The sequence below is a fragment of the Tachyglossus aculeatus genome, chromosome 9 (genome assembly GCF_015852505.1).
Source record: "Tachyglossus aculeatus isolate mTacAcu1 chromosome 9, mTacAcu1.pri, whole genome shotgun sequence".
NCBI lineage: Eukaryota > Metazoa > Chordata > Mammalia > Monotremata > Tachyglossidae > Tachyglossus > Tachyglossus aculeatus.
This window is the reverse complement of record NC_052074.1, coordinates 47,483,822-47,507,132: the sequence shown is the minus strand read 5'-3', so window position 1 is coordinate 47,507,132 and position 23,311 is coordinate 47,483,822. Positions and strand designations below refer to the sequence as shown.

The following is a 23,311-nucleotide window of genomic DNA, read 5'->3' as shown; positions in this document are numbered from 1 at the left end:
ATTTTTTTAAACCATTCCCTTCTTTCCTTAAAACAATTTTCAGGTCATCTTACTTGAAAATGGTGACACTAATTCGCACCATCACAGATCATGGGGATGATGTCAACCACTGTGCCTTCTCCTCTTCCTTATTGGCAACCTGCTCTTTGGATAAAACAATTCGGCTTTATTCGTTAATCGATTTTGCTGAGTTGCCTTATTCGCCACTGAAGGGCCATACTTATGCCGTCCACTGCTGCCGTTTCTCTCCGTCGGGACATATCTTAGCTTCGTGTTCTACAGATGGCACAACTGTGTTATGGAGTAGTCACAACGGACAAACTCTGGCAATAATGGAGCAGCCTAGTGCCAGTCCTGTAAGAATTTGCTGCTTCTCCCCAGACTCTACTTGCTTGGTTTCAGGGGGAGCTGATGGTACCGTAGTGTTGTGGAATACACAGACATACAAATTACAGAGGTATGTACTTCTTAACTTAGGTCTTTAAAAAGGCTTGAAAAAATGAATCGAAAGCTGAGTGTTTTAAGTTTTGCTTGGTGACACATCCGCAGAGCTATTTGGGAGATGCTCGGGTACTTTTGAGAAATCTGAAGGAAAACCTGGCTTCAATTCAGCAACTGTTTGTTAAGTGCTTAGGGAAGGAAAATATTGGATCTGTGCAACCCAAGTGAAATGGTGGATTGAAAAAATTATGGTTGGTTCGTTCAATGCAGACAACACGATTGATAATTCAGGTCTTAAAGTGACTTTCTTTTTTTTTTTTGGAAAAAAAAAACCCAAAAACCTTCTTTCTTTCTTTTTTTTTTTTTGGAAAAAAAACCCAACCCTGAATTATTCTTTTTGCCTTTCTGCACGAATCACAGACAGTTACTTCATCAGCTCCACCCAGTAGCCCAGCCCAAATGTCATAGTAACAGGTAAAACTGAGAAATACAAAATTGAAAAGAGGTGGGGAAAGAAGAATGTGATGAACTCAAATTGCAATATACAAATGTAGTATAGCTTCCAATAAGGGTCATGTTAGAGATCCTAACTCTTCTTGACTCTTGTGAAAAGATTTTTGATCTATGACTCGTTAATGTGTGTACAACAGATCCAGCCACTGGATGGGGCTCTCCACTAATTATTGAGTTTTCCTTAGTTTGTTTCTCCTAATTGGGAGAATAATTGAGAGCAAGTTTTCAGCAGACCCTTTCCTCATTCTCTAGAACCACTTTATCTTGGCCAAAACTTTGCTTTTGGTGGATGACTTTCTGTTTGCTTTTGTGTGCTTGGGGGTATTTTTTTTTGGTTCCCTTTGTCTCAAAAGTATCTTATTTTTCAGTAGGAATATTTGCCATCTGTTCATCCATATGTTAGGAACAGTGGCTGTCTGTTAGGTCATTGATTATTTAGATCATTGAAAAATTGCAGGTTGCCAATCTTACTTCACTTTATAGATTTGAATGTGTAATTTGTTATTCAATACATTAAGCCTTAGGGTCTGCTTAGGGCAGAATCAGATGTGCTCTTTGGTATTCTTCCATCTTCCCCTTTATTTTTAGAGGTAACACCAACTTGTATATTTGACGTTAATTTGGATGCTAAATTTCTTTCTCTTTCTTCAGATCATCTTTTTGAAGCTTAATATTTAGATGAAGATCCTTTTATCACTGTTTTAGCAAGGTGCAGCTAAAGATCAAAGTATGAGATTTTCAAATAGTCAAATTCCTTTATGCTTTTATTCTTCTTTCAGATCTGGTAGTGTTAAAGATGGTTCCTTGGTGGCCTGTGCATTTTCTCCTAATGGAAACCTCTTTGTAACGGGATCATCATGTGGAGATTTAACAGTTTGGGATGACAAAATGAGGTGCTTATATAGTGAAAAAGCACATGATCTTGGAATCACCTGCTGTGATTTTTCTTCACAGCCAGTTTCTGGTTAGTTGCTTGACTATTTTGAGTATTTCTTGTTATATTCCAGCCCTTGCTTTCATTCATTTCCTTTGCATCCTTATTAGATCTAGTAAGTAGTGAGCAGTTTCTTTTAATACCATTGCGTTCTCTCTTCCTCTTCATTATCTCTGGTGAAGGCCAGGATGAAAAACATTATAGGAAACAATTAGGAAAACTAGCACACGTAAGGTCATTGAGTTGCTGATTATGCAGTAAAGTCTATTTTATTAAATCTGGTCATTTATATGGAAAGAAAGTCATTTTGCTCTAATTTTTTTTTCCAGGCCTATGAATTGGGGCATGGATTTTCTCTGGCATTTTAAAGTGGAAATATGTAGGGAGTGAGAGTAATTCAGCAGGTTTTTGATGTTATTGTTGTTGTGTCATTTATTGAACATCGATTAGAGGCCAGGCACTTGTAATAAGGGCAGGAGTTGGTAGGAGATAATCGTTGAGCCATCGTCCCTGACCCATTAGGGGCTAACAGTCTAAGTTGTGGGGGGTAGAGAAATAAAGATGATTTATAAATGATAACAAGAGGAAATTAAAGGTAAAGACACCAAATTAAGAGCATGAAGAGCGTACTTGGAGGGTGGGCTCCTCATTTCTCAAGGCTGTAAGTCTGTTTTATGTATACCACAACCTTCTCAATATTCCTTAACTAAAAAAAGGCGGCCCCACAGTATAGGGTTTCTAAAGTCTCCAAAAAGGATCTCCGTTAATTCCATCATTCAAATATTTTGTGGGGACTGCGGATAATATTTTGTTTCATTGATCCTCTATCTGCAAGTGCATTTTCCACATGTGAATTTTCCACAGATTTTTCAGTTTTAGCTTCCAGTCAGTCTTCCCTGTACCATCATTAGGGGTGTTTTGCAGGTTCCACTGCCGTAGATAGGTCCGATGGATTCCAGCACTGCTTTCCTTGTTTCGTAGTCTTACCCTTTCTACTTTTCCTGCCCATTAACACAGACAGGGTATTCCCACTTAATGTACAGTTACCCCACTTTATATTCCCCCCATCTCCCTCGTCAGCCCTTTAACTCCATCTAAGTACACAGCCCCTTCCCCCAGTAGCATTTTTGTGCATATCTTACATGCCCTATTTTTTTCTCTTTTGTGTAATTTACCGTAGAGTTTGTCCTCCTATCTATGTTGTCAACGCTCTGAGATTAGGAATCATACCTACTGTCAATCAGCGGTGTTTATTGAGCGTTTCCTTTATGCAGAGCATTGTATTTAGCACTTGGAAGAGTATACATTGTGGGCAGGGAATGGGTCTATCAGTTCTATTATATTGCACCCTCCCAAGCTCTGCACACAGTAAGCCCTCAAAAAACAGGATTGATTACAGTACAATAGTTTGTAGACATGATCCCTGTCCTCAACAAGCTTACAGTCTAGTGGGAGAGACAGACATTAAATTACAGGTAGGAGAAAGGGCAGAGTATAAACATATGTTCATAAGTACTACAGGGCAAAGCACCTAGGCATATGTAGGAGGGAGGATGAATAAAGGTGGGGAAGTGAAGGTTTAGTTAGAGAATGCTTCTTGAAGGGGATATGATTTTAGTAGGGCTTTGAAGATGTGGAAAGTGGTGGTCTTTTGGACATGGAGGAGGAAGGAGTTTCAGGCCAGAAGGAACGATGTGGGCAAGGGGTCGGAGGTGAGAGAGATGAGCTATGGGTATAGTGAGTAAGTTGGCGTTAGAGGAGTGTGTGGGCTGCATTGTAATAGGAGAACAGCAAGGAAAGATAGTAATAAAGCTGATAATAAGGTGTTTCACCATGAACTGACTTGAGGCGATTGGTAGTATTTTCATGATACCGTTAATTTTTTTCTCTGCAAGTTTAGGTTACGTTGTTCATATCTGTGTGCTAGGAGAGTCATGCCTGTGCATGCTGAGATTATTTAAGTTTAGTTTTGATTTTATCTTCATGCCCTTTGTGTGTATTGAGCCTAAGCACTATGTGAAATGCTTGGGAGAGTAATAGATGTAGTTTCTGTCATTGTAAATGACACAACGATCATCTTAGGGAGTGACAACTGGGGCTAGGCCATCCATAATAATAATTATGGTATTTGTTCGGCACTTTGTTATGGGCTCAGCACTAGACCAGGCACTGGGGTAAAACAGGATCATCAGGTTGGGCACAGTCCTTGGAGCAGGTGCCAGGTGCTCTAGTGGATAGAGCATGAGCCTGGAAGGACCCGAGTTCTAATTCTGGCTCTGCCACTTATCTGCTGTGTGACCTTGGGTGAGTCATTTCTCTTCTCTGTGCCTCAGTTTCCTCAGCTGTAAAATGGGGGTTACGACTGTGGGCCCCATGTGGATCAGGGACTGTGTCCAACCCGATTTGCTGCTATCTATCCCAGGGTTTAGAACAGTGCCTGGCACACAGTAAGCACTTAACGAATACCACGATGATTATTATTACTATTATTATTAATAAATGCCAGCACATGGGTTCACTGTCTGAGAGGGTGGTATCTCATCCCTGCTTTGCAGATGAGAAAACTGAGGCACAGAGAAATTAAGTGGCTTGTCAAAGGTTGCACAGCAGGCAAGTAGTGGAGCTGAGATTAGAACCCAGGTCCTCCGACTTCCACCGGGCTACACTGCTTCTCAGTTTGCTTTCCTTAAGTACCTGGAGTAGCTCTGTGAAACATAGTTGCATTATGGCTTTGGGGTGCTCCTGATTACATAATAGTTACACTTGACTCCCTTGTGAGATGTGATTTGCATTACTTCCATTTGGCTAAAAAGGTTTCCTGTGGAGGGAGCATAAATATACCACTGTAATTTATGCAACGTGATTTGATTTTTCTGAGTCATAATGTTCACGTAGTTTTTCAGTTCAGCCAGACTTTATCTTAACTTCACCAGTGAATCTTGCCTGTAAGTAATTTCCTGAATATCAGTTCCTTTCTCAAAACTGTTCCATATAGCTGCCTTGTGAACTCTGCTTAGCAGATATGTTTCACTTTCCATCCTCCAGTTGTCACCCAGCAAAAAGGAGTGTTCATCTTTGTTGAGGTCTGTAAACAGTGGAACTTACTGCCTCTGATATTTCCTCTTCAGCGGAAGATGCTAAAAATGGCTTTTTTTTCCCCCAACATTTCTAATAAATTGGCACAAAGGAGAAACTTACTATCTCTTCACCGGTAGAGAATCAAGACTTCAGGTGAAAGATATTAGGGGAAATATGAGTTTTTCCTTTGAAATAGGTGAATCAATTTAGGTTTAATTTTCCTGGCCTTGTGCCCAGTTTCCATAGTGACAGGTATTACACAGTAATTCGTTCTGGATGTATTTCGTGTACTATGCTAGGTGTTTGCTTTCAAAACATGGCAGAAGAAAGGCTTGAAAAATGAATTATCCATCCTGACAGCTGCAGGGTAATGCTTTCATTTGTTACCAGTGCTTACCAGTGTTTAATTAAAAATAGCAGTATGCAGGAATCCTACATCTTTTGTTGTTTTAGCTCCTCTAGGAAAGCGATCCTTTATACATCCTAAATGTTCTGAAAGCATGAAATCTTTGAATTTTTTTCAGTAATGAAAATTCTGTAGGAGAGGGGGTAAAATATTATTTGGGAAAAGTTAGAAAATATTTTAAAGCAGAACACTATTGGATTTGGTGGAAATTAATGAAAATATTATGTAATAGAGAGAGTAATGGCATTTGAGTGTCCATTTAATGTGGTGCACTGAAATAGGCACTTACAAAGCATAGATTAACCAAGAGGCACATTCGCTGCACACCAAGAATTTATACTCTGAAAGGGTGTGTGTGTGGGGGGGGTGGTCAACCATAAAAGTATTTACAAGTAGAATGGTTCAAATACATAAACTGAACTGGAATCTACATAAGTGTCAAGAGTGTACATTCATAAGTGCTAGAGTTAGCTAGAGGGATGATATGGCTTGGGATGCTAGGAAATTAATCAGGGAAAAGAAACTGACATCATGAAAATTCACATACCTCTGATACAATAAAGGCAAAACTGTGGATGAATAGTCCCTTATTAGTGGAGTACTAGGGCTACTTAATCAATTTTTTGCAAGAAGAGCATTTTAGTAGGCCCAGATTATCTGTTTTCATTAGTTATTTCTTTGCAAACTTCCTCAATAGTTTTAAATTTACCAGTTCCATTTATGAGGGTATTGCTCATGTGTCCATCTTATCCTCTTAATATTTAGGCATATATCCATTTATTGCCAACATTTTTAGAAGTGGTAGTGTTTTTAAGTGAACACTGCGTGCAAAGCACTGTATTAAGCACTGGGAAAGAAATACCACAGATGGCGATTAGACACGGTCCCTGGCCCTCGAGGAGATCAAATCTGAAAAATAGAAAAGGAGGGAGGAGGGGACTGGCAACAGACAAGTAAGGAGAGATGAAACAAAAAACAAGACACTGAACAAAATAAAAACACAATTCAGTAGGGTTCCCTAGAGGTGAAGAATTTGAGGCTCCTCGTGGATCAGATTCCACAGTCACAATCGCAGCCACAGTGTCTGTTACAGCGGCAGCTGCCACAGTCTTCCTAAGGTTTTGTGGAGGCAGCCCCATGCTGGGACTGCTTTTCTGCCCCCGCATAGGGTGATGCACGGCAGGTCGGGAAGTACAAATAAGCTTACTTTTAAACTGCGGTGGCTCAAAGTGAGTTATCATTTATCACAAGGAAAGAGAAGTGGGGACAGAATTGTCACAAAACACAGCCTAAGGTTGAATGAATGAATGAATGAATTGGTGTGTAATCCTTATATTCGATCGTATTTATTGAGCGCTTACTGTGCGCAGAGCACTGTACTAAGCCTTGTAGATAGGCTACATTCAGTTAACAATATTTATTGACTGCCTACTATGAGCAGAGCAATGTACTGAGAGCTTGGGAGAATACAATGGAAACAAAAGACAAGGTCCCCCGCCTTCAAGGAGCTTACAATCTGAATTCAGTTGACTGTGCCAAACAGAGGAGTTTTCGCACACCTTTAATTATCCTTTGTGCATAATTTCTGACGCAGGTGTGTGTTTATTAAACCATCCTACTTTGTTCAGGTCTAGGGTCAGTCAATCGATTAATCATATATTTTGAGTGCCTGCTGTGTGCAGAGCACTGTACTAAGCACTTGGGAGAGTATAACAGAGTTGTGGTTCTCCATTAGATTGCAATTTCACTGAAGACAGGGATAGTCATCCCTAGCACAGGATCTTAAGCACTTGGGTAATCAATCAGTGGTATCTGAGCACTTACTATGTGCAGAGGAGTATACTAAGCACTTGTGAGAGTACAACAAAGTTAGCAGACACGTTCCTTGCTCACAATGAACTTACAGTCTAAGATGGGGGGACAGACATTACTATAAATAACATATAATTTAAAGATATGTACCTATCTGCTGTGGGGTTGAGAGTGGAGCAAGTATCAAAAGCCCAGCGGTCCCAGATTCAAGTGAATAGATGATATAGTAGGGAGAGGTAGCTGAGGAATAGAGGGATCTTGGAGATATGACCGTAATAATGCTTTGAAGGTGGGGAGAGTGGTTGTCTGGCTTATATGGAAGGGGAGAGAGTTCCAGGCTATGGGGAGGATGTGGGAAAGGGATTGGCAGTGAGATAGTAGAGACTGGGGCCCAGTGAACAAGCAGGTGATAAAGGAGCCAAGTGTGTGGGCTGGGCTTTAGTAGGAAATTACTGAACTGAGAGAGGATGGGGCGAGCTGACTGTTTTAAAACCGGTGGTAAGAAGTTTCTCTGGTTGTGGAGGTGGATGGGAAGCCATTGGAGGTTTTTGAGGAGTGGGGAGACAGGGACTGAACTTTTTTTAGAAAATGGTCCGTGTGGTCTGGAGTGGGGAGAGGCTGGCAGGGTGGTCAGCAAGGAGGCAGATGCAGTAGTCAAGCGGGATAAGATAAGCACATGGATCAGAGTGCTAGCAGTTTGGATCAATCAATCAATCAATTGTATTTATTGAGCGCTTACTGTGTGCAGAGCACTGTACTAAGTGCTTGGGAAGTACAAGTTGGCAACATATACAGTCCCTACCCAACAGTGGGCTCACAGTCTAAAAGGGGGAGACAGAACAAAACCAAACATACTAACAAAAAATAAATAGAATAGGTATGTACAAGTAAAATAAATAAATAAATAAATAGAGTAATAAATATGTACAAACATATACATATGTGCAGGTGCTGTGGGGAAGGGAAGGAGGTAAGATTCGGGGGATGGAGAGGGGGACGAGGGGGAGAGGAAGGAAGGGGCTCAGCCTGGGAAGGCCTCCTGGAGGAGGTGAGCTCTCAGTAGGGCCTTGAAGGGAGAATGGATGGAGAGGAAAGGGTGGATATTGGCAACATGAAAGTAGAACCGACAGGATTTGGTGACACTGAGTATATGGGTAGAACAAGAGAGATGAGTTGAGGACAACACCAAGGTTATGGGCTTGTGAGATAGGGAGGTCAGTGCTATTGTCTACAGTAATGGGAGGACCGCACAAGGGAGGAGAGGGTCTGGGTGGGAAGATAAGGAATTCAGTTTTGGACATAGTTTGAGGTGTTGGCAGAACGTCCAGGTAGACATCCAGGTAGAGATGTCTTGAAGGCAGGGGGGAATGGGAAGTGGCAGGGAAGGAGAGAGGCCAAGGCTGAAGATGTAGATTTGGGAATCAACTGCCTAGAGATGGTAGTTGAAGCCATGGGAGTGAATGAGTTCTCCAAGGGAATAGGTTTAGTTGGAGAATAGAAGGGGACCTAGAACTGAGCCTTCATACTGTCATAGGGTGGGAGGCAAAGGAGCCAGCAAAAGAAACTAAGAGGGTTAGAGAGGCCCAAAAGAGGATGTGTCAGTGCAGAAGGGTGCGGGCTACAGTGTTGAAAGCAGCTGAGAGGTCTGAGAGGATGGAGTGAAGGCGGCGGAAGTCAGATGAGATCACGGAGAAAATTGGAGAAGAGAAAATGGGGACAGACCACTCTCTCAAGAAGTTTGGAGAGGAATCGTCGGGGGGAGATGGGGCGATAACTGATGGGAGGCTTGGGGTGGAGGGAGCCTTGGGGCCAAGGGAGGGTAGTTTTCTGAATCTCAATTATCTGAAAATAGATCCCAACTAAACACGGTTATGAAACCAGTTTATTAGTAAAAATTTATGGAATGTCCCCGTCCCATTCACACACTGCACGGTCACAGTTATTAAGGATTCCAAGGATTCTTTTCTCTCTCTGTTAATAAAACAAGCTGGCTCTATCCCGTCCATTGAAGTAGCGTAAGCAAGGGTTCCTGGAGCCTTTCCAGAAAAATGATATGACTGGATTCTTCATTAGGGTTCAAGTTTGAGAAACCTTGGCGGTTTAATGCTTGTATAAAGAAACTTCATGGAATTTAAATATATATTGATTGGTCACATAAGCACTTATGTATATATCCATAATGTATTTTATTGTCTGTCTCCCCCTCCAGATTGTAACCTCCTCGTGGGCAGGGAACGCACCTACAAACTCTGTTGTGATGTACTCTCCCAAGTGCTTAGTACAGCGCTCTGCGTACAGTAAGCACTCAATTAATATTGCTTCTCCTGCTGCAGCAGCTGGTAGTCGTAGTAGTAATAGGATTTATTTAGCACTCTCTGTGTGCAGAGCAATGCACTTAAGCACTAGGAGAGAACATACAGGTAGGCATTAGTCACGGTCCTTGGGTGGGTTCACAATCTAATAAAGGTCTTTAAAAAAACACCTCAAGCTTCATCCCTTTTGAGCTCTATCCCTCCTAGCAAATTAGGAGAATTTAAAATTTGGGATCAGCTAGTACTTCAAGCAAGGGTGGGGAGGACAAGAGGGAGGATATGTTTCCTCAATAATGCAAAGAGAAACTTTCCATTTTCCATCTAAATAAGTGAACCACTCTGTTCAGCTTTGTAGATGAGAAGTTTTTCTCAGTCAGGTTATTCAAAACACATGACCTCACTCTTGAAGAATTGAATTCGGTTTTGTTGCTGTTTTATTCAAAATCATACAAAAAATGAACAAGATTTGGAGTTGTAGAATACCCTTAGGCTCTGTATAATTTAGAAATTGTAAACATAAGTTAAGCATTTCATTTGCTTTGTATGTTAATTTCCACCAATTATCGCTTATTCATGAAATCTTTGCTATTTTACAATTATTTTAAACACAAAGATTCGAGACATGTCATTTTTTAAAGCTATATATGAGTGATATGGTTGGAAAAATGGCAATCCCTATTGCATATAATGTTGAAGGCTTAATAGAGTGAACTGTAAGAGGTTTAGAGTACCAATAGGTAGAAACGTTGATAATCAAGAACTGAAGCACGGCAGTGACCCTGTATTAACTCCAGTCCCTGGAGTTAAATACACTGGATTGGATTGTGGTGAGCCTAGACCTGGGGAGCTAGCCACAGATACCTACATATAATAATAATAATGGCATTTATTAAGCGCTTACTATGTGCAAAGCACTGTTCTAAGCACTGGGGAGGTTACAAGGTGATCAGGTTGTCCCACGTGGGGCTCACAGTGTTAATCCCCATTTTGCAGATGAGGTAACCGAGGCACAGAGAACTTAAGTGACCTGCCCAGAGTCTCACAGCTGACAAGTGGCGGAGCTGGGATTTGAACTCATGATCTCTGACTCCAAAGCCTCTGCTCTTTCCAGTGAGCCACGCTGTTTCATTTCGAGGTTGGGGTGAAGTTATCCTGGAGCTTGGAGTCGGACAATCTAATAATGGCCTTGAGAGCGGGTTTTCTTGCCAATCAGTGGTATTTATTGAGTGCTTACTGTGTGCAGAGCACTGTACTAAGCACTTGGGAAGAGTACCACACGATAGAGTTGCTGAGGCTTTCAGAGTCAGAGGAATCAGAGCCCAGGATCCCTATGGAGTTTGCAAAGCTTCCAGTTCCTCCTCAGGGCCTGATGAGAAGTCTCTGTGGGCTTGGAGGAGTAAAATCTCTTCCCTAGTACTGGAGTGCAGCAGGGATGAGAGAAGACCTCACTGGATCCCCTGGCTGGATGGGAATGAGAGAAACTTTCAGTCCCAAACCCAAAAGGAGGAAGGAACACCCTGCTTTCCTCTCGTATCCCCACTGAGGAGTCAGGCAGCTGATGAAATAAGGCCATCATCTTGGCAGTCCCACTTCCAGCAGATCTATAATAATAATGGTATTTGTTAAGCACTCACTGTGTGCCAGGCACTGTACTGAGCGCTGGAGTAAATACAGGGTAATCAGGTTGTCCCACGTGGGGCTCAAAGTCTTAATCCGCATTTTACAGATGAGGAAACTGAGGCACAGAGAGGTTAAGTGGCTTGACCAAGGTCACACAGCGAACAAGCAGTGGAACCGGGATTGGAACCCACATCAGGTTGGGCTAACTGTGCTGTCCATCTTGTCCAGAAAGCTGTGGGGGAAAAGTTGATGGCCTTTCCACATCGAGCCAATTCTGCAGGGGGTATCCAAGGGGACCAGTTCCCCAACATCATGGAAGCCATTTCTATTCGCACGGCACTTTAAATGTTAGGAAGATTGTGATCATTTGGGCCAGGAAGGCCGGGGCTGTTGTTTCTTTTGGGGGGCTAAAATTTTCCTCTTAATCCCTTGTCTATCCCTTTTAGTAATCCCTTTTAGTTTGTATCCTATGTGGGCCTGGAACATATCTAGATTAGTCTCCTTGTGTTCTTCCAAAAGCATAGTACAGTACATCTTCAGAGAAGCAGCGTGGCTCAGTGGAAAGAGCACGGGCTTTGGAGTCAGAGGTCATGGGTTCGAATCCAGGCTCCGCCACGTCTGCTGTGTGACCTTGGGCAAGTCACTTAACTTCTCTGAGCCTCAGTTACCTCATCTGTAAAATGGGGATGAAGACTGTGAGCCCCACGTGGGACAACTTGATCACCTTGTATCCCCCCCAGCGCTTAGAACAGTGCTTTGCACATAGTAAGTGCTTAACAAATGCCATCATCATCCACGGGCAAGGGTTTAATATGTGGGGGACTAATTACTGATATTCACTACTGTAAGGTCCTTCCTATATAACGTTCTAAATAGTGCAGGAAAAGTCAGTGAAAAATGTAAAAACTAGTATATATTTTAGCTCACCATAATTTTTTTGCTTCTGTATACAATAATCCCTTATAAATAAATAAATAATAATGATGGCATTTATTAAGTGCTTACTATGTGCAAAGCACTGTTCTAAGCACTGGGGAGGTTACAAGGTGATCAGGTTGTCCCACGTGGGGCTCACAGTCTTACTCCCATTTTACAGATGAGATAACTGAGGCAACAGAAAAGTTAAGTGACTTGCCCAAAGTCACACAGCTGACAATTGGCGGAGCCGGGGTTTGAACCCATGACCTCTGACTCCAAAGCCCGTGCTCTTTTCCACTGAGCCACGCTGCTTCTCTTATTATTCTAAAAACAAAAACTAGGTACTATATGAGCACACATTAATACTGGCTTTGTGGGCATTAAGGCAGCCTCCACATAAATCGGTGTTTGGCAGAATCCATATCCATTCTGAGGCCCCGTTTCAGGAACAAGATCATGTTTTCTGTAGATCTGCTCAGCTTGGCTTTTCTCAGGAAAATATACAATTTATAGCCAAACAATTATTCCAACAGATTTGCCAAAATATGATTCTAAAATAAGCCTGCTTATTTTTATGACACAAGTTCCATCTGGTAACATGAAGTGTTAGTTTCCTAGTTTTAGGAATTGGGCTTGAAGTGTTGGTTACTCTTTTGCCCGAAATACACCTTAGTCACCTGGCTGAGGGTGAGCTGAAAAGATGCTCAGCGTCACGTTTGTCCGAGCTCACCTGAATCCTTTGGGAACAAAGAAGGGTGCTTGTGTAAGTGGCTCGATCTGGGGGTCTGAAGCATGCACGGAAACACTCGTTTGGGACGCCCCTCTACTGCTCGCTGTCAGACAAAGGGGGACTGGGATCCGGAAAGCGCACACTCCGGTCTGGGACTGTTCGTCTTCCAGGCGTGCTCCATCATGCCAGGTAACAGCTGCTACCTGGGAATAATATAGCCTGATGCCGCCAGGCTCTTCCCATGTGCTGGCATGTACGGGCACGAGACTGAAGTGTGCTTTCTCCAGCTCATCATCAATCATATTTATTGAGCGCTTACTATGTGCAGAGCACTGTACTAAGCGCTCGAATGGGCTTGGCGTCCTAACTCTGCCACAGAGCCCAAACATGAGTCCGGTTCACAGAGGGTCCTGAACGAATGACAAAGTGGCTATCCACTGGCAGCCAAGCCCCTGCTCAGACCTGGAGAAAAGCAATTAAATGTCTTGGAGGCAAGCTGTGCTTTCATCACAATGTGCAGGGGTAGTTGGTGCCCCTGATAGTTCACACAGTGTAAGTCACGCACACTGGACTTGGGGGCCACTCGTGGTCTCCTGGGGCTTGTTGGCGGTGGACACAGGGAGGAAGGGCTAATGTGTTCAGGCAACCCTTTGTCCCTTCCCTCTCCTTTGGAGGGGGAATTTGACTGAGAGCTAGCTCCATTTTAAGCTCTGGTTGTACTAATTGTGGTATTTATTAAGCATTTCCTATGGGCTAAGCACTGGGAGATATACAGTATAATCAGGTCGGACACAGTCTCTGTCTTAGGTGGGATTTTACTGGGCAAATCTCTCAAATCAGAGAAGCAGTGTGGCTCAGTGGAAAGAGCACGGGCTTTGGAGTCAGAGGTCATGGTGGGGAGGGATTGTCTCTATCTGTTGGCAGATTGTACTTTCCAAGCACTTAGTACAGTGCTCTGCACACAGTAAGCGCTCAATTAATACAATTGAATGAATGAATGGGTTCAAATCCTGGCTCCGCCAGTTGTCAGCTGCGTGACTTTGGGCAAGTTGCTTAATTTCTCTGTGCCTGTTACCTCATCTGTAAAATGGGGATTAAGACTGTGGACCCCCTGTGGGACAACCTGATCACCTTGTTATCTCCCCAGCGCTTAGAACAGTGCGTTGCACATAGTAAGCACTTAATAAATGCCATTATTATCATTATTGTTATTAAACCAGATCCCCGGGGGAGGCTCGGAAAGGAGTAGAGCCTGGGGGCGCTTATGCAAAGTGAAATTGGCCTGATATGACTTCCCATTCTCATCCAGCCTCCTAAGCCATGTCAGGGAGAAAGGGCCTGTACATTTTCCAGCACTGGTTCTTTTGGTTTGTCCCCATGGTTTCCTGATAGGAGATCCCATGATCATTATCATACCAACTGAACCAGACCTGCCTTACTAAGTAGAAAAAATTATGTGCATGAGTGAGGTGTCACGTGTGCATGATTATCCTTGGGAGCTACTGGGACATCTGCCATTGTGCTTGTTGAGGAACTGGGCCTTTCCCTTGCCCAACCTGAAGGTATCTTATCCAGGGTAGTAGGGCATAGCTCATTTGATTTTTCCTCAGCTGGCCTGAGATGCATGGGCATGTGTAGGGCTGTGTTTCTTGGAACTGATTCACCCCCACTGCAAAGGTGACTGCTATGTCAATTATTCCAGTTGAGGCAAAAAAATACCTGTAGGGAGTAGATTTATTATCAGGTCTCTTTTCAATCAATTTAAAATAATCTACATTTTTATCAGATGGAGATCAAGGCCCCAACTTTTTCCGGATGGCATCATGTGGTCAGGACTGCCAGATTAAGCTTTGGGTTATTTCATTCACCGATTTCTTAGGTACGTACCTAAATGCTTTTCTAACAAATAATATTATGATCGTGAGAAGTGGGTCCAACTGGTCTTTGCCTAATGTATGATTAGTTTTCAAAAGCTTCAGGAATTATTATTTGAGAGAGGTGGAGGCTGTGGTAGCCATGTGTGCCTACAGTATGCTTTCAGTTCTTCAGGTATTTTTTGATAGATTGAAAGTACTAGCCTCTGGTTTAGATTGTGCAAATTGCTATTCTTGGTAGTCAAAGAGGAGGATTATTTAACTTTATTGAAAAACACCCAATGTTAAAATTTTTAGCAGGAATATATTGCATTTTAAAGTTTTAATCACCATGATTTCTTCTAGGTTTTGAATTAAAATATAAATGCACGCTGAGTGGACACACAGCTCCAGTGCTCTCCTGTGCTTTTTCTTATGACGGACGAATGTTGGTCTCTGGGTAAGCTGTTTTGTTGGCTTTTTTTTAATGTTTATGTATTTCTTGGGGAGAGTAAGGCCCATTTAATTAAGCAGTTTGGATTCTGATTTGGCTCATTAAGAGTAATTTTAAAGCCGAAACTGTAGATTGATTGTGAAAGAAAATGTACCTTAAAAACAAAACAAAAGAAACTTACTAACAAATAGTGGTCCTATCTAGTGCTCACATTTTACTCCCAGGGGGTGATCAGTTAGGCACGTTAGAGAGGAACATGAGCTCTTTCAGGGTATTGGTATTTGGTATATTTCTGCACATGCTCAAGGGCTCTAAGTAGTCCTTTAATAGAATGAAAATAGCAGTGCTCCTCCAAAAGTACCTAACTTCCTCTCAAAAAGTAAGTAGGCACTAGGAGAATTTTGTTCAATACCTCTTGAACGTTGGGTAGGGACTGTCTCTATATGTTGCCAACTTGTACTTCCCAAGCGCTTAGTACAGTGCTCTGCACACAGTAAGCGCTCAATAAATACAATTGATTGATTAATGGCAGTTGCTTTCTGAGATACCACTCCAAGGCAAACAAATAGTATAAGCAGTGTTTCTTAAACCAGGTTTCCTGAACCTCAGGGAACATCTGCAAGTGTAGAATGAGAGACAGAACCACAGAACTGAAAGGGATCATGAGGATCCTCTGGCCCAGCTCCTCTGTGTTCAGGCAGGAGAATTACTAAATTATGTAGGCAAGAAGATTTCACCATCTACCTTATAATGCTAGAAAAGGGTTACCGTTTTCTAGTGTTTTACCATTCTAAGCACCAAGAAATTCCTCTTATTTGCTTTCCAAAGGGTCCTCAGCTAATCAGGGATGTAGCACTTTGCAAAGGTACTTATATGAAGGAACCATTTGTGGCAACAGTGCTGGTGCCAGCATGTACTTCCCAAGCGCTTAGTACAGCGCTCTGCACACAGTAAGCGCTCAGTAAACATGATTAATGAATGAATGAATGGTGCCATAACCCACCAGGCCATCCCTTGGTAGCTGTTGTGGACATGGGCGCTCACTTTTGTCAGCTGTTTTTCAGCTGGGCCTCTCCTTGTGGAACACCCTAAGTGGTTCTTAGGTTAGAAACCATCACTACTACTAATGGTATCTGTTAAGCATTTTCTCTGTACCAAGTGCTGGGGTAGATACAAGGGGCTCAAAGTCTAAGTAGGAAGAGCAGGTATTTATTCCTCATTTTATGGATGGAGAAACTGAGGCACAGCAGCACTGGGATTAGAACCCAGGTTCTCTGATTCCCAGACCCGTGATCTTTTTTCCACTGTCATGCTGCTTCACTACTGACGGCATAGCCTCAGCAGGCAGAACCAGGACTAGAACCCAAGTCTCCTGCTTCTCGGACCAGAGTTTCTTAGGAGCTTAAATAATAATAGTGGTTTATGCTTCTTTACATCTTATTTCTGGATTTCAGGTGCCTGATATAAGCAAGTAATGACACGCAGATTTGTGAAACATTCCCTATTTTTGACACTCTCCCCACCTTCAAAGCCTTATTTAAGGCACATCTTCCCCAGAGGTCTTCCTTAAGCCCTCATTTCCCACTCCCTTATGCGTCTCTTTAATTTGCTCCCTTTATTCATCTCTTCCTCAGTCCCACAGCATTTACGTACATATCCATAATTTATTATTCATATTAATGTTGGTCTTCCCCTCTAGACTGTGAGTTAGTTCTGGGCAGGAAATGTGTCTACCAACTCTGTCATATTGTACTTTCCCAGCAGTTATACAGTGGTCTGCCCACAGTAGGTGCTCAATAATTATGATTGGTTTACCTAATACACTATAAAATGGAAAACCTAATTACAGTATTCAGTTTTATATGTAAGGGGGTGGATTATGAATGAACAATTTGGACAAGAAAGGGAAATGATTTCTGATATACACTGATGTGTTTAGTGTTTTTTTAATCATTGCAGTTGAAAACAATATAAATGCCTGAGTTCTTGATGTTGCTTTTCTTACTAAGATGATGACACTTTAAATACTTAGATTAATCCTAAACTGTATTTCCCAATTGGTAAAAACGTGATTTATCTTTTTTAATAGGTCTGTGGACAAGTCTGTTATAGTATATGAAGCTGTAAGTATTTGGTGGGGGTGACTTTTTGAAAGAAACAAAATATGAACACTGAACTTTAAAAGTAGTTTCCTTGAAATCTAAACAGTCTGGGAAATGCTTGAGTGTGAAAAGTGAATCTCGAGTCATTTTCCTCTTTTTCCTCTGGAAAAGCTTGTATGCTTCTCAAACTGTACCTTCAAAAGACAGATTTGTTCATGCGGTTAAAGGTTCAACAGGTGATTAGAATTCCCAAATATGATTTGAGAAAATTCAGTCAATAGTATTTGAGTGCTTATTGTGTGCAGCACACTGTACTAAGCATTAGGAGAGTACAACTTGAGTTGTTAGACCCGGTCCCTGACCACAGCAAGCTTACAGTCTAGAGAAAATGCAATTGAGAAATGATTACAGTACACTGCAAATAATTAAGGCATCTTAATTCAAATGTTAAAATATGTAGTATGTGCATCAAAAGAATTTTGAAGAAAAAAGCCATTGCAGTCCAAAGCGTTTGGTTTTCTCGTGGAGGTGTGTTATCTTTAATGGTACAGACTTTGTTTTCTTGTTTATTTTACAGAGCTAAATTAGCCTTTAATAATTAGAGTAGTAACATTTGTGCCTACATGCGGCTCTCCATTATTTTTGGAACTAGGAAGGAACAACATGTGTAGTGTGGTTGGGGCTATGGCATGTATGATATATCCCTGGGGCCCCAGCCATAAAGCTCCCTTTCTTCAGTGCAGGTCCACGTTATCAGTGGCACAGAGAAATTTGGGCTTGGTTCAGAGAGTACTTTCAACTTTCTCCATCAAACCTATTTACCAAAAGTGCTAAAAACTATGAAAATCAATTGGTTTGTTTCATCTTTGCTTTTCCGTGCTCCCTCTTATATTTACCACTTGCCTTTGTATGACCCTGAGTCCCGTAGAGAACCGGGAGTGTGCCTGACGTGATTATTCTGTATTTTCCTTAGCACTTAGTCCAGGGCTTGGCACATAGTAAGCCCTTAACAAATACCACAATTATTATTTTAAATAGTTTTATTCTTTAATCATTCTAACAGGTTTTTTTTTCATTTTGATCACTTTTAAATTCTTAAATACTCAAATGTTAACTCAGGACCCATATTTAAATGACAGTTTTGATGGTAAGTGACTACAGAACTAAGTAGCAAAGCAGTGAATGTGTTTATATTTGTTAAAATTCCAGAAAGTTTACTTAAATAGGAAATATAGTAAACTTGAAAGTCTACAAGTAAAGCCTGAGAAGCAACCAGGTTAAGGTAATGGGTTCCTAGGAAATAAGTAGGTAATTAGAAAGATTAAAAATGCCACAGATTAACTGAAAGAAAGCTTTGGGGTTTGTTTGTGTTTTGAATAATAATTGCTAGTGACTCCATACATCCCAGATTCTAATTAGGGACATGGGAGTATTTTTAATCCTGTTCTCTTGGGAAAAAAATGTTCCTGGTATTACATTTGTATGTAATAGTGTAGCAGTAATAAGTCAACACTTTTATTAATTAAGCATTTTATATATATATATATATATATATATATATATATATATATAAAATGTATATAGGTCTCCATGTTTGAGAAAAACCCACCGACAGTGAAATTCACCTGACCCTGTATGTGGCTGAAAAAGCCAATGTGGGGCTCGTAGTCCCTAAACTAAGCATTACTGGGTTATAAATGATGAAAAATGAAGCAACTCAAATAAGATTTCTGGGAGAAAAAAAGTGGACTAAGACTTTCTGCCTCATAATGTAGGATTTTTTTTTAAACACTAACAGGCTCGTAGCTGGACTGATTTTTATTCCTATTATCTCTTACAGGTTTACATTTTTAATTGATTTGATTTTAGTTTATTTTGGTGATCTGTCAAATCCAATTCTTTCAAGAGAATTTATGACAAATCATCTGAATGGTCAGGTCCAAAAAATGCACATGTGACAATTTTGTAGATAATTTAAGAAGCTTTGTCCTTGAAATATATGCATTCAAGGAGAAGTGTTTTATTTAATGTACGGAAAATTTGTACCAAAAGACCCATACAGTAGTCTGAAATGCATATTTTGAAGGTAGGAAAATGTTTAACTGAACTAAACTTACAACTCCTCTCCACTTTTTTTTTTCTTAGAACACTGGGAGCATACTTCACACTTTGACACAGCATACCAGGTGTGAACTTAATATGCACTCAATATTCAAAAAATGACTTCAGGATATTGTTTATAATGTGAAGTTCTACTGATGCTTTTCTTTCCTAGGTATGTTACGACTTGCGCATTTGCACCCAACATTCTTTTACTTGCTACTGGGTCAATGGACAAAACAGTGAACATCTGGCAATTTGAGCAGAAAGTGCACTGTCAAGGTTAGTAAGAACATCATCTAGTCCCTCCGGTAGTTAGGCCCAGAAACACAGAAAGTCTTCTAGCAAGCTGAAAAAATTGCTTTTTCCAATATATCATTATCCTCAGGTTGTTGTAATGAAAAGACTACCTTCTGAATGGCCAGGATTAACAGCACGCACCTCAAAACTGTTTAATATTCTTAGGCAGAACTTTGAAATTCCTAATTTAAAAACAAAAAATCCATTTGGCCTGAATGTAGTTATACTGAATGATTGAGACACAATCTACTTTAGGCAGCTTATATACTTTATTCCAGTCAGCTAGTCTGATTTGACCAGTACTGATTTGATCATCAAATCAGGAGTATTTATTAAGTGCTTACTGTGGGCAGAGCACAATGCAACAGAGTATTAACATCAAGTCCTGTGAAATTACAGGGGAAATGCAGTTGTCGAATAAGAAACTGGGAAAAATGAACAGAAATTTAATTTTCAGATTCTGAATGTTCTAGTTACCTAAGGAGCATTGTTTGAAAGCTTAACTTCACTAACTTTTTGTTTGTTTGTTTTCAAAGGATGTAAACCCCAAGAAGAACCTAAGCAATTTATTGAAAACTGGTCAGAGGAAGAAGTTTCAGTGTGGCTTTGTGCGCAAGGCTTGAAAGACCTTGTTGGAGTTTTCAAGATGAACAACATTGATGGGAAAGAATTGTTGAGTCTTACAAAAGAAAGTCTAACAAATGATTTAAAAATTGGTAAGCGTTACGGAACGTTATAAATAATGATTGAACTTTGGCAGTCTTCACTAAAGAAAAGTCAACATAGTATTTAACACTACTCTCACAAAATAAGGATATTTTAGTGATGTCATGCCCTGTGTACATGTTTTCTTTGGTTAACTAGAGCACTGGGAATAGGTAATCTATTGCACTTGGATCTATACCCTTTAAGCACTTGATAGTCATCCCCACTGTTAGCCTCACAGTACTTATTTACATATATTTAATTTCTATTAATGTGTGTCTCTCCCTCTAGCTCATTTTGGGCTGGGAGCCTGTCTACCCACTCATTATATTGTACTCTTCCTAGCGCTTAGTACAGTGCTTTGGACATAGCACTCAAATACCATTGGTCAAAAATCAGTTAAATTGATGCTTTTTTTCCTCACCACATCTGTTTGGTGCTGTAAAATCTTGGCTCTTTGATACTTATTAAAAAGTGACAATTTTTTAGTACTGAACAGGAGAATTAGAGATAAAAGGTGTGATGCATTAATTTGAAACCAAAGGTTCCAGCAACCCGAGGATCACTTTACTCTCATGAAAATTGCATCCCTTATTGACCAAAATTTGGTGAAAGAATGAAAAAAGTAATTGCCTGGAGAATAGATGAAGTGGGTTTAATTTCTGCTGGTTAACACAACTCTGGAGGTGAATCTTTATTCTGGTTTAAAAGTTTACAAATTTTTGTATTTTTTTTTGAAATGATATTAACCACAAGAGCAAAAAATCATTTGTCCCTCAGAAATGATAAAAATGATTTTAAAATGTATTTTAGATGTATGTTTTCTACAATACTGGGGAAGACTTTAAATGGGGTTAATGCTAGGTATGGGTTGTATGACAGTTTAAAAGCCCCCAGGGGAATTGTGTCATGTATTATTATGTGCAGTGGAAAATTAAACATAAGCACTTGTTGCTTAAGTAATAAGATTAGTAATGACACCTCAAGAACTAATTACAAATGCCAACCAAGAACTCTGAAAAAAATCCAATTTGGCAAGTGTAAGGAACATACAGATTTTTAAAAAAAAAATTGATTCTGCATATTTGAAGTGAATTAACCTTTCTATAAAGAGCAGTGCCAGCCCAATTAGTTTATTCAAATTTAAATGAGCATTTTATTTCAGCCTTTGAAGTGAGACAAAAAAAGGGAGGGAGGGGACTGATTTGTCCATAGGCACAAGTGTTTGGTGCTAAGAAAACTGCTATCGGTGAGAAATCCTGAATATGGTGGGGTGCTTCATTGGGTCACTAACCGGCTAAGATCCAGGGAGCGGCTTGGAACCAAATAAAGCTACTTAAAGCCCCTACTTCTTGGCTCTAAAGTATAAATGGGCTACCTTAAATAAGACTCTACTGTTATCATTTACCATGCTGATGCACTTTGAAATTGTGCCAAAAATCCACAATCAGTTCATCTAATAATTTAGTGTTTATAAACTTCAGAGGAAAAAGGGAATGAATGGTTCTGACCTGAGTAATTTCTTGACTTGTGGCTGTGATTCAAAGGAGATCGTTTGCATTTTCCTTGTACTTTCAGCATTTTATTTATCCGGCTTTGATTTAAATTTCTTTTCAATGGGCATTTCTTAGTTAACGGACTAAATTCCCTAAAATACATTTGATCTGAAGTAGAACTCTGCAGACAAACTATTGTCAGTTGTTAGCTGGCAAAGATCTTAAAAGTGGATACATTATACACCTTAGCCTGTCGGCATTTTTGCCACTCTTATAGCAGTTAGAACTTGTGCAAGATGGGATGGTCTAAAAATAGTTACCTTTTAAAAAAAAAAAATCTTTGCAAAGAAGTGATGGGGTTTGTTGAGAAATTAAGTTCTGCTAATGATCAGAGTGAACAGCTTCAGGTTCTAAAGCAGTTACCTAGAGCAATCTGGAATGTTTCCAGAGCTTTTCAGGTTTTTGCTGTCCCTATTTCCTTAAAAGCTAAAATTTCACAGACTTCCAGGTTCTGCTAGTGAATGATCTTAGAAAAGAATAGAGGAAAATATGGCTTTGACTTGTACCCTTCCCTGCGTGTTTAATAAAACTCTAAAAAGATTTTTGTACATACTGGTGGAAATTTATAAAGACAGAACAAATGTGACAAATTTCTCTTCAGAATCTCTAGGTCTTCGGAGTAAAATTTTGAGGAAAATCGAAGAACTGAATATAAAGATGGATTCCCTTTCTTCTGGCATTCCAGATGAATTCCTGTGTCCTATAACTAGGGAACTTATGAAAGATCCCGTCATTGCAGCAGGTATGTGTGAGAACTAATGTATATTATTTATCTATATTAAAACATATATTAAATGTGAAGGGCATTCAAATGCACTGGCTTATGGGAAATGCTTTTCTATAGGATAATCATGCTTTCCCTTTCCACAAGGAGCTTTTATGGCAGTTGTTTGAAGTATGATCAGCAAGGTTAAGTTTGCACTAATTATCTCAAAGTGTTATGTTTTTTTTTTAAAGGGGCCTTTAAAGTCATATTCTTATCACTATAAGATTGGACACTGAGAATTTTCAGATTCTGTAGGACCTTTGCTACTATTAGCTGTAGATTTTAATTTTCAATCTTGTAGGGTCTTTTACAGATTATTTTTAAGTTAGCATTTTAAATGAGTCTGATTCTCTTATTGAGTAAATGAGCCACAAGGTCAGCTCCATGCACTTAAGTGACCTTATTTTATGCAATCTTTGCCACATGCAACATCACGCCCTTAAAGAACTGGAGAATCAGGCTCAGCAAATGCCTGTCAGTATGGCTGAATTACTAAGCTTTCCTCATGAACTGCATAATGATATCCTCTTAATCCAGGAAGTTGATTTAAATATAATATCTCTATGGCACAAATACCTACCTCGGAGTAATACTACAGAACTTGAACCACTGCATTTTTCCAACTTGCCTGGGCTTAGTCTGAAGCAGAGTTGATTGTCAGAAAAGTGTTTTTTCTTGTGTAATATATTGTTTTCCTAAACAGAAATATTC

At 40.3% G+C, this 23,311-nt stretch overlaps 1 protein-coding gene across 1 annotated transcript in view; it reads left to right on the top strand.

The window, feature by feature from the left end:
• WDSUB1 (WD repeat, sterile alpha motif and U-box domain containing 1) overlaps positions 1–23,311 on the top strand; it is a 35,138-nt gene that overhangs the window by 9,723 nt on the left and 2,104 nt on the right. The window contains exons 3-11 of the mRNA XM_038751845.1: positions 44–457; positions 1,734–1,918; positions 14,551–14,643; positions 14,984–15,077; positions 17,161–17,194; positions 19,319–19,359; positions 19,449–19,555; positions 20,110–20,289; positions 22,436–22,576. Of these exons, the coding sequence (XP_038607773.1) occupies positions 44–457; positions 1,734–1,918; positions 14,551–14,643; positions 14,984–15,077; positions 17,161–17,194; positions 19,319–19,359; positions 19,449–19,555; positions 20,110–20,289; positions 22,436–22,576 (1,289 nt within the window). The remainder of the gene's footprint in view (positions 1–43; positions 458–1,733; positions 1,919–14,550; positions 14,644–14,983; positions 15,078–17,160; positions 17,195–19,318; positions 19,360–19,448; positions 19,556–20,109; positions 20,290–22,435; positions 22,577–23,311) is intronic.